Below are 15968 nucleotides of genomic sequence, written 5' to 3'. Positions count from 1 at the left end.
TACATACATCTACATTTTCAGTAATTTGAAGAATTATTTTAAAATACATGGGTAAAGTTTAACATGAGATAAAATTTCCATTTTCATCACTGCTATTAGTATTACTAAGCCTCCTATTAGTGATGTAGAACTTACTTTAAAAAATATCTGCCATCTTGAATATTCAAGATTTTACTTTGAAGTGTATTTTTATTTTGAAAGGTCAACATAATCCTTTTCTTTTTATCTTTGCTTTTGTTACTTTAGCAACGTTAAACCTGCTTCAGCAGTTATCTGTTGTATGGAATATTGGCGCTTTTGATTTGGCTTCTACTTCAGAAAATATTATTTTATTTGATATATCAATGCTTTTATTTTGAAAAGTAACTGCAAACTCTTCAAAGCAAGCCAACATGTAGAACCGAGTTTCCTATTTAGAACATCTGTTTTCTTTAGACAACCAATCTTCTTTCATTGCTGGTTTAGGCCAATTAAGAATTTGGATCATTTGCAGTTCACTGAGTTGCTCTCAATGAATCGCTATGGCAGGCAATAATAACTTAAACATTCTTGTCTGTTATTTCAACACTTAAAAAAGTCACTTCAAGCCTCCATGACTTTCTGAGAATGTTGTATTTTCTTTGCCATAATAAATTTAAAATGGCTGTTTTTATGATCCCACTGGGATTTCAATGATCTCATTGAGGTTAACGGGGAAATTTAAAACGGTCTTTTTGTGTATATAAAAAAAGCCCCGAGAAGTAAAGTAGATATTTCCAGTGACCTAAAATTACTTGTTCTCAAACTAATTTAAGGCAATAAATTGCCCACAGAAAATCATAAAGCGGAATATATGTGGGATGTTTCTCTTTTCATTATCAAATTGGTAACCGAGAACTGCTTTTCTTCCAGCCAACACGGACTGCGACCCTGTTATCGAGGAACATTTCCGTCGCAGCCTCGGGAAGAACTACAAGGAGCCCGAGCCCACCGCCACCAACTCTGTGTCCATCACTGGCTCTGTGGACGACCACTTCGCCAAGGCGCTGGGCGAGACCTGGCTGCAGATCAAAAACAAGGGGAGTCCCTCGTCGTCCGGCAGCAGCCCAAACTCCTCTCCCGACAGTCGCATGGTCAATCACAACCACTCCCCGTCTGTGGTCTCTTGAAGGCAGAGAGGATCCCCCCCACCCCCTTCTCATCCAATCATCTCAGCTCCAAGGTCCATGCCCCTGCCATTTTGGTCTGTCACCAGCTCCCAAGAGGGACTGCCTGCCTGCTGGTCTGCTAAAAACAGCCAAAACCCTCAAGCCTGCTCAGTCACTGTGGATCACTCAAGCAATAAAGACATGCTCACCTCCCTTCCATTATCTGGCTCTGCCGGACAAAAATCAGTTCTGACTGAGGAAGATTCAAAAGCGGAACATGACTGGCGCATCAGCTTGCTCCTTCCAGTTTTTCATCACCCCTGCATGGTTGGCTTGGAGCTGAGCAAGTGTTTGTAGTTTTATGTACATAAGAAGAGGAAAGACTGTTTTAATTATTCACTTTCTTCTTTGTTTTTTGTTTTTTTGTCTGTTTTGCTAACAATAGTTCTGTAAGCTGATTCTGTTCTGACATGCCTGGCCTTTTTTGAATGAAAAATGAGAAACACACCTTAGAACGCAATCACAGTCCACCTTACCATGCTACCAAAGAAACCTCAACCCCTGTTATTCAGTGTCCACCTTGAAAAAAAAAACACACACACACACGCAGCCCCTCCCCTTCACCTCGCCCGTCTGCTGTACGCGAGCTCTGGCTGTTCGCCTGTTGTACATGACCTTAGATGATCGACTCAGTCTGATTTGCACTACTGCTTAAAAAGGTATGGGTGGCATGTTAGGTTTGTAATCTGACTCTGAACACACTGGGGCTTAAAAAGTGTATATTGATGCAATCACACCTTATCTCACGTGTTGGAGCCCTGCATTGATTTCCCAATAACTCTCGTTTAAAGTCTACCTGAGATTAGTCGACTTCAACATGTGTGTGCAAAGTCTTGCATGCATTGTCATTTGTACAAATGTAAACACACTCCAGTTACGTTGGGCAGTAGAAGCATGTTTGGTCACCCGCTACAAAGTGCTTTTAAGCATTAGATAGATCATGGCACTTTGCTTGGACAGAGGTTAATTAAAAGCAGTAAAGGGACGGTGTGTGTTGCTGTCTTGAAGCCAGGCTTCTGATCTGTGATCAGTCTCCAGCAGCACCTACCTGCAGAATGTCTGTCCACATCGTGAACTCTCTGAAGGCAGGATGGGGTTTTAACGGACTAGATGTGGGAAAGTCCAGAAATGTATCAACATCAAAGTGTCATCATAGAAACTACTCTGAGCTTCCCTCTAATCTAAGCACTTCTCAGGTGAATTTATGTTCCACCGCATTTTTCAGCTTCTTGATGTTGTCTAAGATTACACTTTAAGAGTGTGAGAACAAAAGGACTGAAGAATAAGCGAGATGGAAATCAATGCCAGTAACTCTAATTTATGGAGGGAAAGTTGAACATTGAAATTAAAAACTTTCTATTCCCAGTTGAACTCTAACATTCTGTATTGAATATGAGACCCAGATAGAGGGTGGAGGTAACGTTGCCCCTGAGAACTACCCGCCTGACGCCCCTTAAGTTAAATTTGAATGTCGATCTCTATCAAATGAACAAAACCAGAATTTGTTTTCTTTCAACATCCGACCCGAACGTTGGGCTCCACTGAACCGTCTGCTTTGATGTGTTTCAAAGGCGTTAACTGCTGACACTGATGAGGGGATAGATGACGCTGCACGTCACTTTGTGGTTTCTGAAAAGAAAAGAGGTGGGGGGGTGGGGGTGGGGGGGGCATGGCCTGGTTTTCTGACTGGGGGGGGAAAGGATTATTATAATCTCTTCAAAGACACCTTTTGTTTATGTGACTCTTTCTAACACCGGTGTTAGAATTATATATGGCTAACACCCTGCTATCTTTGTCCCCCCTCCTGCAGACTGTGGTTTAATAATTTCTAAGGTTTTAAAGGTAAATTAATGCTTTTACAGGTGCATGTATTTTGTTTTATTTTTTAAATAGCTGGTATCTATTAGGGTTTTTAGCATTTCAAGCATAACTATTAACCTTTTTTTTTTCATTGAGACGTTTGTTGTTACTTCTTTTGTTGTCAGTAACAGACATAGACACTATACACTCACTGCTGGGTCAGTCGTACTCCATGTTATTATTATACTTTTGTATTGTTTTTGATTGTTTTCCATTAATATTAGTATGGTAACAAGCATCTATAGTGGGACGGCCTCCGGACAGGCTCTGTTAGGTGATAACGGCTTCTTCTCTCAAAACCGTCTGGCACGACGACGCCTGGCGTCATCGCGTCGGGCTGGCTCTGGGTTCTGCTGTTGGTTTGGGTTTTAATCAGATGTTGATCCATCGCTGGTACAAGATGCTACAAACTTCAGCGTGAGACACCAAGTCGATCCAAACTGTCAGGTTTTCATCAGAAGCATCTTAGCCTGACTTTAGTTACACCCACAGAGTCTACCTGGGTACTAGGTAGTCTCAAAGGCTTGGATACATTTGGTGATGTATCCTCTAAAAACTCATCGTCTGCATTTTATTGACAATTAAATACATATTGGAATTAGAGAACTAAACAGATTGCAAACTAGCTCTTTAGCCAGCAGCTCTTTTAACCTCCCTCACCTGACATTTTATGCTTTGACTTGGTGTTTAGTGCTTTCTTTTCTCAAGAATGGCTTTGTTTCTCTCTCTTCGGCCTAAATACATTATATTTTGTAGTACAACCTGCACCACGGTGGCATACATTCCTCCAGTTGGGAACTTTTACAGGCCTCAAGCATCTTTAACAGCAGCCAGCGTTCCCTCCACGCAGCTTTCTTTTATCCAGCAGATTTGTTTCAGACAAAAGGAACAAACTTACTTGGGGTGCCATAACATTTTCAGCAACATTTAGAGCTTTTGTTTGAGAGACCTAGACTTGTAGTAGTGGTATGGAGAGTCATTTCATGTCACTGAGCTTTGAGTTCATAGATGAGGTTTATTACCGTTTGCTGTTAAGCAGTCGGTAGCGAGTATGGTGATCCTACAAGGTTCCAAAGATGGAAGGTGTCCTCTGGATTGTCCACACATTCCATCATCAGCTACCAAACCAGATGGGACGAAACAGAAACCCACAACGATTTCATGAAAAGAAAACAGTTTTACGAGTTTTCTGAGACTAGTAAGGTGTGGCAGGCAGGCTGGGGTGGCGAAGACTGAGCTGCAGGAGCTGTGCTTTTGTTAGCGCAAGCTGTGAGTCACAAGACATTCACTTGGCACTTAAAGTCTACAGTGCAGTACAAATGTGAGTCTCCCTACAGATTTCTTTGTCGCATTTCTAATATCACATGAATATAACCAGGGTATTTATAAAAACAATCTTTGGATGACTTTATTTATGCTTAAGGTAAAACAAGAAGAAGCTAACCCTTACCTTCTGTCAATAGGTAATCACTGTAAACCGGGGTGCTGATTGACTCATTTACAATGCCATAGAAATAACCTGATTATTTTTGTTTTAATTTGGCCACAATGACAACTCCATGCATGAATGACCCTAGGAGGTCATACTAAATCTCAGTTGGATTGAAATTCAAACTTTGATTAGGCCACGCCTTTAGAAATATTTTTTAACACTGACCTTTAACTGAGCCATCTCGGTACACTTTAAGTGATTGAGGACAGTAAAATTGAACATTTTTACATTTACTCCTTCGTTTGTCTGGTATTAGAATTGGTTTGTTCTGGCATATTTAACTGTGGCAGAAAAGGAAGAAGTCTGTAAAGGGTTAAATACTTTTACACAGCACTGTACTTTATTTAAGGTCTCACGGCAACGCCTCTCCATATAAATCAACTGCAGCGAGTGCCTTGCTAGAAATCATGAGGGAAAGAGGCTAGAAGTCCAGAGGATTTTAATTTCTATCATTTACTTATCATTTCACTACCACCCTGTAGGTAGGAGGCGAGAGCTATGCTTTGGCATGCACTCCCTACACACTGTAGGAAAATCACTTAAAATACTTTTTTTTATATATTAGGTAACTATAAGACCATCATTACGCTGTGCGTAACGAATGTACAGAGAAAAAAAATCGTAGGTATTTTTTTGAGGAACAATTAATTTGTTAATGATATGTAGCTATTTAATTGTTTTTTTTCTGTCCTTATATTGTAATCATTGCATTTTCTTTTTTTTTTTTTTGTGAAAAAAGTTGATCTTTTTTTTTTGTCAGTAGAGTTTTGTTTGTCTGGAGTAAAGGTTCAAGTGCAGGAACACAGTAAACGTATGAAACCACATTACGCCACACAGATGTGTCGTCGACAATCGCTACTTCCACTCAAACCCGTTCGTCTACATTCATCAGAAATCTGAGACATTCGAACAAAAACATAACTTGGAACAACTTTTTTTTTTTTCTATTTTGCATTGACGAAACAAAAGTTACTGGCATGTACATCTAAAATGCATGTAAGCAACTCTTAAGTTGCTCTACGGATGGAGACTGAATCACATTTGAATCCTTTATTTTGATCCAGGGCATTTTTTCCTTCCCCCCCAATGATTATGGTGGTAAATTAGCTGTGAATCCACCACCACAGTTTCCACCTTTAATAAATCTTTATCAAGTTGTACATTCAGTCAGCTGACAAATCAAAGAGGAGTTGGTCTTCACTCTGATTGCTCCACATGTTCCAGGTCTGATTTTTGAAGTGGAAGTAGCATGTACTTAGTGGTAGTAGTACTCTGAACTGTAAGACATAATGTATCAAAAATCAACAAATTTTGTGGCTCTGTGTCTCCTACTCAAAAGGTTTTGGCAGGCCACCTTTTTTGTACGTAAAGTAGCCTTGATGAACAATAAAGTGCTTTTAAACCACAGACTGCGTGTCTCTGTCCTGAAGCTCTTTTCATGTGGTTGTGTGAAGAGTTGGAGACATTTCTGCAACTAAACACACGGAGTGTGTGGAAGGATGTCGAGTGCATATAGTTCCATTACACAGAAACCACACGGCCATCTAACGCTCTTTGATGTTAAACTGAGGAAACTTTTTATTACACTTTTTAGGTTAAACACCAACAGAAGTGAATTAGCTAAGCTGAAACGTTATTCATTCACAATTTCTGCTTTGCTTTTAAACACTGATCTCATCACTGAGCTTTTTTTTTTTTACAGGCCTTAAGACTCAAACAGGTTAGCAGACACAAGACAGTGCAAAGTAAAAATAAATCAAACAAAAAACTTCTGAAATCTTAATTTGTCAACTTGATTTGGTTCCCGCCAGTCTACAGTCCAGCTGCACAGAAACATCTGTGTGCAGGTTTCCTCACAGGAATGATCTGAAAGCTGCTTTTCGTATCAGCTGCTCTGTGCATGTTTGGGTCTCTAGTAAACAGAAGATGAGATGGACGGATCTGGCGAGTCCTCGGATGTGTTTCAGTGTTTCGCCTGATGCTCTTCTTTTCCAGGCTGAATGAGCAAACAGATGTCAAAACCTTGCTGACAGAATCAACTAAACCCGTTTATTGTGGTGATCATAATTTACAATTTAAAGAGACAGGTCAACACTTAATTTTTGCAAACATGGTTTTACACGCCACAATAAGCTCGAGCTCTTTGTCCGCTTGTGAAGAATTAGTTTTACCGTTACTGCTCAAGTGTGACGATGCACCTCGTGTCTAATGTACAGAGCTTGATGTTTGGTATTGTGAAGAATATTTTTGGAGTGAAATCCTCCCGCTGCTCCACCCCTTCAGATGCTCTCATCGTCGCTCATGTCCCAGATCTGACGAGAACAAAAACACAAAAGAAGCCTTTCAGAGACAAAATGATTAACAAGGCAAAACAAAGCAGCATTCAAGAGACGTCAGAGAGACTTTTTTTCTTCGAAAGCTCCCGCAGCAGCAGGTGTTTGGGCTTTAAAGTTTTCCTACTAACAATTTAATGTTACGTTTACATTCTGGAGTCTCGAGTTGTATGCTCCGTCTTCACAAACATCCTGAGTAAATAAAGGTCCGGCTTCAGAAATACTGTTTGCATGTTTTTATCACCAACTATATGTGAAAATGAAAGCTACGCTGCAATAACACAGAACAAATCAAGTGCATCATCATGCAAACTTACGCAGAGCAAAAAGGGATTTTGGTCATGTTCTACACAGGATTCGGATTTCTTCCAATTGTTAGAAATATTCAGAGCCTGGAGTGCTGCAGATTTGGAAAAGCTTTTCAAAAACATTAGTGAGAATCACTCCAAGTAGCTTTCTGACCAGGAAGTGACACAGAAACACAGAAGGACCGGCTATTCAGGAGTGTCGGTAAACAAAAGTGGCCTTCTTATGGCAGCAGATTCCTCACATTCCCCCACTGTAAAGCGTAATTCACATACCTCCTCCAACACCGACTGGAATGCTGCACAGACTGAGACACATCTCTGACACACATACGCTGCATTCCTCGACTTCACTGCTCAAAGAGCTGAGACATAGCGTCCCAGAAAACTAAGGAATCCCCTACCAAAAGTGAAAAAGAAAAAAAAAACAAAAAAACAACTAATGTGGAGAACATCAAACTACAGGCTGAAAGAAAGCACTGAGAAAAGTTTATTTTTATTTGACCATTTCTAGATATATGACCATTTGTATCAAATACTGGCACATCTTTAATATTTCAAATAAAAGATACAGTTCCAAATTTTGTTGAAAACAAAAAAAAAAATCCAAAAATACAAACAAAAAAACCCAAAAAACAAAACAAGAAGTGCAGTATTGTCAGACCAATGACATCAATAAAAAGCACAAGTTCATATTAAATTAAACAATTGCAATGCTAATGAAATAATCCTAATAACTTTAAAGTTTATTAGTTTGTTCTCCATCAGTGCTTCTCGTTGATCTAGTTCAGGTGATCCATTAACCAATATATCACTGGGCAGAAATGTTTGCTTGTGTTGGATATCTACAGACTACTATCTTTTTTCCCCAAAAGGTCCAAGTCTTTCTGTCCACCCACTCATCTATATGTAGAGTTACAAGTTAATCTATCGTGCAGTGCTAGGACTGTGTGAGGAAGAACACGCCAACTGTTTGCAGAAAACCCTGGGTCTGCTTTAGAGGTGATGAGAGTCAAATGAACAAATAGTTCCTCAGTTCAGTTGTGAGGTGCAACTTTTAGATTGGATGAATGCATCATGTGCAAAGACCACAACATCCGGCTGCGTCACGATGCTGCTCAAGACGACCGTTTCACAGAGACTGAGAGCTAGCATAAAGAAAAACTGTTGAACTGTTAACTTCAACCTGAATTGACATGTTTCTTTCACTGTGAATCAGGAGAAACACGTTCATTATGTCAATAAAATACATAAAACTGTTCCACTGAAACTGCACAAAGGCTGAGCTTGTGGTCATTTCAGCGATACAATACTGGACATTAATTTATCTAGCCACACAGAAGCTGTGTGTGCAACAGCCTCCAAGAAGGCTTCTTGCTAGATTTGATTGTGTTAAATCTGGGAACCTCATGGCGACGGATTCTTGGAAACTACAGAGCCCGACTTGTATTTACAACATTTCTTGAAGCTGTCATGAGTATGAAGTAGATGAGAAGCAGCAGAGGCCCAGAGGTGCACAAAGGTGTTTGGGTGTTGTTGCTAAGGCACACATGAAGTTTCTCTCTGCATCATTTGATTAAAGATGATCTCATTTCACTAAATCTTCAACTCAAACAGCCATAAGTTTTAGTGCAGGTTTTACCACTTTTATCTCAGACAGAAGAAAATGTGTAATGTTTGTTTGCTGGTTCTCACTTTAAATGAATATGAAAATAAGAAAAAATAATTATTGTATGAATGAGATTAAAGTCAAATTCCAATGGGAGAAAATTTTGACGGTTTCCAATTGTTCTTCCAAAACAATGTTGAGAAATGTTAAGTCTCTGAATTACTAAAGAGTAATTGTAACAGGCAGGACAAACAAAGGAATGCTAAACGCAAAGTGATAGCTGGAAAATTTCTACCAAGAATTGACGTTAAAAACAAACAAAAAAAAAAAAAGATATACATGATAAAGTTGTCTGGAAAAAAAAGGAGCTTATTTGATTCTTACTAACAAGTCAGCCTTGCAAAAATCATTCAACATGAACTGGATTTCAACCTCAGCCAATCACATTTCAGCTCCTCATTGTCCTGCGGCGTGTTTATGGTTTGGCTGCAACTCAACCAAAAGAGAAATTACCGCACATCGCGCTGAAAGGCATCAATGTCGAGTAGCCAAGAGTTGCCCAACCTGTTCTGCCGCACATGAACTTGTCTTGTTTACATGCTGCATCCACAGTGTGTTTGTCAGAGCGAGTTTGAGGCCCAGAGTGGAGAATCAGAGACTAATTCATATCAAAGCTGGACGCTCTGCATTTCTGCTCCACTGCAGCAGCAGAGCAACCATCAGAAGGACAGAAGCAAAGGCCGCTTTGAAAACCAGCGAGATTAGAGCCCCTCTCTGGATGGCTGCCATGCCAAACTGAGGTCTTGAGTGTGCATGTTTGCGTGTGTGTGTGTGCAACCTTTTGTACAAAATAGAAAGAAGGTTGGAGTGAGTGGGAGTTTTGAATTAGGGAAGGTGGGTTGGGGAGGATTATGTAACATGAATAGCTTGAGCGAACCGAAGCCAACAACTTTACTCCAGCCTGCAAAGTACGACTGAATAGCTGGGATGTTTCTCAAGCGTTTCCCTCCGTCGGTGCAACGATTAAGCAGATTTCTGCAAAGCCCAAATCAGCTCTGGCCAATTAGGAAGCTTGACGATTCTGCAAAGCTTAAAGTTTACAAATAGTGCTAACCTGGATGGAAAACACAAATATTATTTTTGTCACTAGGCACAAGTGCATTGTTTACTACGCTTCGTCCAAAGAGACAGCATCTTATTTCAATACCATAAGAAGGGCTCAGGTGTTACAGCAGTGAAATCCTGTCTAAATACCAGCTGCAAAAGTCCAAGTTTCCATATCCATTAGCAAAAATGATAAACACTATGCTACACAGATTCATGAATCTAATCCCTTCTAAAAATAGGAAAAACACATTTGAAATTGCATTGGCGTCATTTCAAGTATTAGTGTTTTCCAATAAGCAGAGTCGAGATGGTTTGGACCTCAGTTCTCTTCAATGCCACTCCTAAAGCAATTCCAGTTCTGAAGGACAGGACCAGAAAGGTTTGGGATAAACCAAAGTGTTTCTGGAGAGAGGGGTGATTGGGGGCCTACCTTATAACAGGAACTAACCTGAGATAAGAAGAAGATGGATGGACTGATGAACAGATGGACGGAGGGATGGACAGAAGAAAACAGTTTTCAGAAATCTGCTCCGACTGGATCTCGGCTGTAAAAGCTGCACATCGACAGGCTTCACACCTTCACTTATTGTGGATTTAAAAACAAAAACAACGGCACCGACAGCTGGATGTTTCATAACGCCCAGCTCGTAATCTCTGTGGGAAAGTGTTAGGAACAAGCGCGGCTCCGGCTGATATGATAATCCGGGCTAGTTGTTGAAACAGCGCTAAGATCTGATCAGATAGAGGAAGCTTTAGCTGGAAGCGGCTGCTGCTGGAAACGCAGCCAAGCCTCAGCTGCTGCTGCTGCTGCTGCTGATTACTGCTCTCCCATAAACACAACAACAAGCCCCAGCATGAGGGGTTTCAGCAGCGTTTGCCACTCCGCAGGCCTGGAGAAAAGCAGCACTTCGAAAAAAAGAAGTAAAGCCAGAACTCCTTTTGTTTTCTTTGCTTTGAATAAACTTGTTCAAGAGGGGGACCTTTGTAGGATCGTTGTGATTTCACTTCCACTGCCACTTTCAGGCAGATGACTCAGTGCTGTGGCCCGTTTGGGGCGCAGTTTAAAAACCCGGAGCCCTCACACAGGAGTACATCCTATGTGCGGGTGGCCCCAGTGGGACTCCAACCTCTAACGCCATTCAGCTAGGCAGCACTACTCAACCACTGATAGACTGGGCTATTAAAAACACATCTGCTTTACATATTAGAACTGACACCAGAGAACAAAGCGCAAAGTCAAGCTTTCATCATGGAGACTGGCTCCATCTGATATGCAATTAGAGGACCACACAGAGTGATGTGGTTTAGGGCTGCTGGGCGCAACAAGCACTAAGTGCTGCTAGTTTAAAAAAAAAAAAAAATAAATAAATAAAAATGTATGTTGGGAAAGCCAGTTGGTTTGAATTGATGTTTGCTGTCTAGTGATTGTGTTTGTGATTTTTTTTTCAGACCTAAATTAAGCAGTTAGTGTCTGTCATTATACGCAGAGCAGCTCCTGATGCAGCAGACGGGTTTGCTGAGGGATGGAGGGATGCCCATCAGACAGGGAGAAGGAAATCCCTCCTTGGACTAAAACCAGGAATGTGGAGCTCTTATTTTTGTTTCCCACTTCGGTAATGCAATGGGGTCCTTGGTTTTCAATCTGCCCTTCTTTCTATTTGTGGAATCAGCCCACCAAAAAAAGCATTCATGTGAAAAAGCACAATCAGAGTCTTCACATGGCCTGATATTTCAGGATTAGTCAATCTCTCTGGGTATTAGTTGAAGATCATTGAACTATTAGTGGAGCATTTTCCGTACAGATGAATGCGTTTTTCTGAGATTCAAACGTATAGGTTAGGATTTCCAAGTTGGATTAAAATCAACTCAAAATTGATTGAAAATGCATCTCCAACACTGCCTTGACATCTGTAGATATAGACAGGCATTTGCTCTGCTGTTAGTTTGTATTTTATTAATTCAATAGCACACAGACAGTGTACTGCACGAGTAAATGCTCTGCAACCTCTTCATATTACAAATGCAAACTTCAATGCATTTTAAGGGGTTTTTGTAATAGAATAAAGTAGAACATAAACTACTGATTCATGTTTTACTGCAGTTACAGTCTTTGGTCTCTACCAGCTTTGTGCATCTAAGATTAAAACTTTTATCAATTCCTATTTCCAAATTTCAATCGGATTGGATATAGCATGCCTGTGGACCGAATTTTCATGTCTTGGTACAGATTCTCCAATTTGATTCAGGACTTTGACTGGGTCATTCTGACACTTGAATATGTTTTGATATAAACCACTTTGGTGTTCTGCAGGAAGGCAGATCTCACCCAAACTCTCAAATCTTGTGGAGCATCCAAAAGGTTTTCTTCTAAAATGTTCCTGATCGACTCCACAGCCAACATATTGCCCAACCTGAGCTGTTGGTCTCTGCAGCTCTTCCAGAGTTACCATGGGCCTCTTGGCTGCTTCTCCGGTTGATTCTCTTTTTGCGAAGCCCCTTAGTTTAGGTTTGAAACTGTGTCATTTTTTCCAGCTTTAGAAGATGAATTGAACAAACTTCAGCATGATGTCCGGAGCTTGAGATGTTGTTTTATAACCCAACTCTCCTTCAGACTTCTCCATAACTTCATCCCTGATCTGTCTGCTGTGTTTCTTGGTCTTTATGCTGCTGTTTGCTCACTAATTACGCACATTTTTACTGAGATGTAATCATAAACAGGTGGATTTCACTCAGTAATTAATAGACTTCTGAAGCCTTGGTTCTTCTGGAGTTTATTTCAGGGTATGAGAGTAAAAGGAGATGGATACAAACGGTTATGATTTTATTCTTCTACTTCACAATAATGCATTTACGCAACATATAGACATGGTGGTGGCTGTGCTATACTGCGAGGGTGTGCTTGTTCAATTGAATACACATGCTAGCACCACTTTTCTGTATTTAATTTCTTAAAGAATTAAAAAAATATATTTAATTTTCCTTCCTCTCCTCTACAATAAAGTTTCAACAAAGTACACTGATGACTACAGTTGTAGCAAGACACATCTATTACAACTTATGCCTCAAAATAACTTGATCAGAGAATTTGAAAACTAACTTCTCCCTATTTTACGAAAACGCTCTGATTAGTGAGCTTCAGGTATTTATGATGAATGATTGTCAGTAATGTTGGTTTATTCATTAACCACAGTAGGGGGTCACCTACACCAAATATTTGTTTGATAATTAAAAAGAGAAACCGATCAGAGTCTAAAACAGCGTAAACTGTTATTTCTACGACTGCCAGATCTAATAGTCATCAACAGAAAGCAGATCAAACACCACACAGGGGTGTCTGCTCAGGAAATTTTTGTTTCCTCTAACAAATGATTCACATCTGGGAGTGTGGATTAAAGAGCTGAAGGGGTGCTTCCCTTTTCATCTGCCCCCTCCGAACCTCCCGAGGGCAGGTTTTATCTCTAGGAAGACAGAAAACCCCTAAAAGTGGCTTCAACAATCACAGCGAGAAGCAACAGTCGATAAAAGTAGCCCCTGTACAGCTCACAATGGGTTAGTGGTTGGAAACCCTTACCAGCTATCCACATTGGGGGAAAAAAATAAAAAATCCCAGAAAAGACTTATGAAGGTTTCTTTTTTAGCTCCTCTCCTTTGCTTTCCTCTCTTTTGGGAAACCGCACTGCACTTATCATGGAATTACCAAAAGACACACTTAAAATTACCGTAACAACTACAACAATAGCAAGTGTGTGTGCATGTTTATGGGCCTTTGTGGTGACCCTGTACTGCTGAGCGAGAGATCAGGCCTCACTCCCACAATGACAGCTCACATATATAAACATCATATACTGGAACAAACAAATGATCTGTGGCTTCTGGCTGCAGGATGTAAATAAATAATGCAGCTTTGGGTGTGGCCTCCGTGAGGCGTCGCTTTCCGGCTCAGAGGAGGGTTCTGCCCTGAAATGCCGGCGCTTTGAAGTCCACTCAGAGCTGGGATGAGGTTTAAAAATCACCTGAGGTGTTGCTGAAGGGCGACTTTAGTTTAGTTTATCAGGAGGCGCCGATTTCAAATCGGCGAGAGAAGAGCAAAAGCATTTTTTACCATGTGTACATAATGATTTTCTTACATTTTTGTTTCAGACTATAAAAAAAAAGTGCACTGCGAAAAATTTTCTGACATTTAATCTGAATTAATCTGTGAAAATTTCACCAAACATACTAATACATAAGGTGGAAAATGTTAAAGAACTGCTGTTGCCTATTTTTTTCTAAAATATGAACTAAAACTTTTTCAAAACACATTTGAAGCTTGAAAACAAAATCAAAAGATTTTTTCTACACCAGAGAAATTACAAATGATACTTTAAATACTTTAAAATACTATTAAAAAGTGAGCTGTGAGTTGTACAACAGAGCAACAGGGAAAGGCTGTAAGAATTTTTGTTTAATTACAAAATGCTGCCATGATATCAATAGAATAAATGTTACCAGAAGTATGTCTTCAAACTACAAGAGAAAAGTTGTTTACTGAGAAAAAAACTTGAATAATATATTTTTTGATATTTCTTGTGTTGGAGTTCTCATAAAACTACTACTTCATTTTCCAAATATTGCAACTATTCTGGTAGCATTAAGATTTTATTCTCACAATATTAAATTATTATCATATGATTTTATTTATTGCTACAACTGTATTCTTGTAAAATCATGACTAAAAAAAAAAAAAAAACTTTTCCTGAACAACGCTTGTCACACAAGACAGCAGGCATTGTGAGTGATGACATCACTCTGAACTACAGAAACCCAAGGAGTACATTGGTGGAAAAAAAAAAAAAACATAAATCCAGATTTCCCAAAAAGCACATCTTCAAAAAACAAAAACAAAAAAAATATTAAATGATAAAATCTATTCATCAGCCAGTCCTAGCTCAGTCTGCCAAACATTTAACTTAGTAGCTAAAGTCGTTCGTGGCAGAGAGATTACAAAACATTACAACGTTTGTACAAAGAACATCAATCAGGAGAAGGGTATATCAGAGTTAAACAGCATTTTACAGAAAAGACAGTCATTTAGGGGAACAATGTGTCTGGACAGAGAGAGACGGAAACCTTTTCTTCCAGTGAAAATATCCAAGCCACAGTTTCAAAAGGCATGTTTGGTAAATGAATAAAATGCTGGTAGTTCAGTTCAAGTTCAGTTTTGACCCAAAACTATCAGCTGAAAACGATTTCCTTTAAAGCACGAACAAACAAAAAGCAACAAACTTTTGAACTGACCCAGCCATAGTCCAGAGCTCACAGAGAGGATATCTGTGGGTCACACGAAGAGGGCTGCGGACAACAGATGTTCTCATTATCTCACAGATTTGGAGAGAATTTGAAAGGCAGCAAAGGTTGGAGTCAATTATCAGTTTTCAGTTTTGTTGTGTAAACTTCATGGAGACTCATGTTTTGTTCTTCTGTGACTTCAGGGTCATAAGTGAACAGAGTACCAGAACCAGAGGAAGTAACTTGGGGAACATTTCCAAGGCAGACTAGAGATGCTAACAGACTCTGAACTATGAAGATTGAATGTTGACCCAAAATCAAAAAGTACATCAGCAGAGTTTTAGCTTTGGGGTTTGTGCAAAAATTCAACCAGGTCATTGCAGCTTTACAGATCTAAATCACATAAAACCAATTAAAGGAAAATTCTTTTTCTAAATGACTTATGATGGTTTCTTTCCTTTCCCGATTACAAAAGTCTAGATTTCTAACAGGGATGTGAAGACTTTTAAAAGCGACAATAAACCAGGGACCTAACACTAAGATTAAAAAGTGTTTCAGCCTTCTGGTTTGCTTTTGAAGTACCATCTCTGGCGGCAAAAGTTAATTAGCTCAAATGTCAAATAAAAAGTCATAGATAGGTCATAGCTGTGCTGTGTATTGAAATTTCAGCATAAAATATTTGAGAAGCTTAAGCAAATTGAAGGATGCTCATTAAAGTCAAGAAATGGAAATGCAGACTGAGAGGGAAAAAAATATGAGTCTGGGAGAACAACAATAGCTGCAGGTTTATTATTGGATTTAAATTAT

General features: G+C 39.6%; 2 protein-coding genes across 4 annotated transcripts in view; one reads left to right on the top strand and one right to left on the bottom strand.

The window, feature by feature from the left end:
* The window catches only part of vgll4b (vestigial-like family member 4b), a 39908-nt gene extending 33962 nt beyond the window's left edge, over positions 1-5946 (top strand). For all 3 annotated transcript variants that reach the window (XM_081607019.1, XM_081607021.1, XM_081607020.1), the window contains one exon: positions 892-5946. In XM_081607019.1, coding sequence (XP_081463145.1) covers positions 892-1148 — 257 coding nt within the window. In that variant the 3' untranslated portion in view covers positions 1149-5946. The remainder of the gene's footprint in view (positions 1-891) is intronic.
* atg7 (ATG7 autophagy related 7 homolog (S. cerevisiae)) overlaps positions 5250-15968 on the bottom strand; it is a 71540-nt gene continuing 60821 nt past the window's right edge. Inside the window, exon 19 of the mRNA XM_008408544.3 lies at positions 5250-6851. Within this exon, the coding sequence (XP_008406766.1) occupies positions 6819-6851 (33 nt within the window). The 3' untranslated portion in view covers positions 5250-6818. The remainder of the gene's footprint in view (positions 6852-15968) is intronic.

Source organism: Poecilia reticulata, chromosome 5, assembly GCF_904066995.2.
Source record: "Poecilia reticulata chromosome 5, P_reticulata-male-v2, whole genome shotgun sequence".
Taxonomy (NCBI): domain Eukaryota; kingdom Metazoa; phylum Chordata; class Actinopteri; order Cyprinodontiformes; family Poeciliidae; genus Poecilia; species Poecilia reticulata.
Note: the sequence above shows the minus strand (reverse complement) of the source record. Positions and strands in the feature narration are given on the sequence as shown.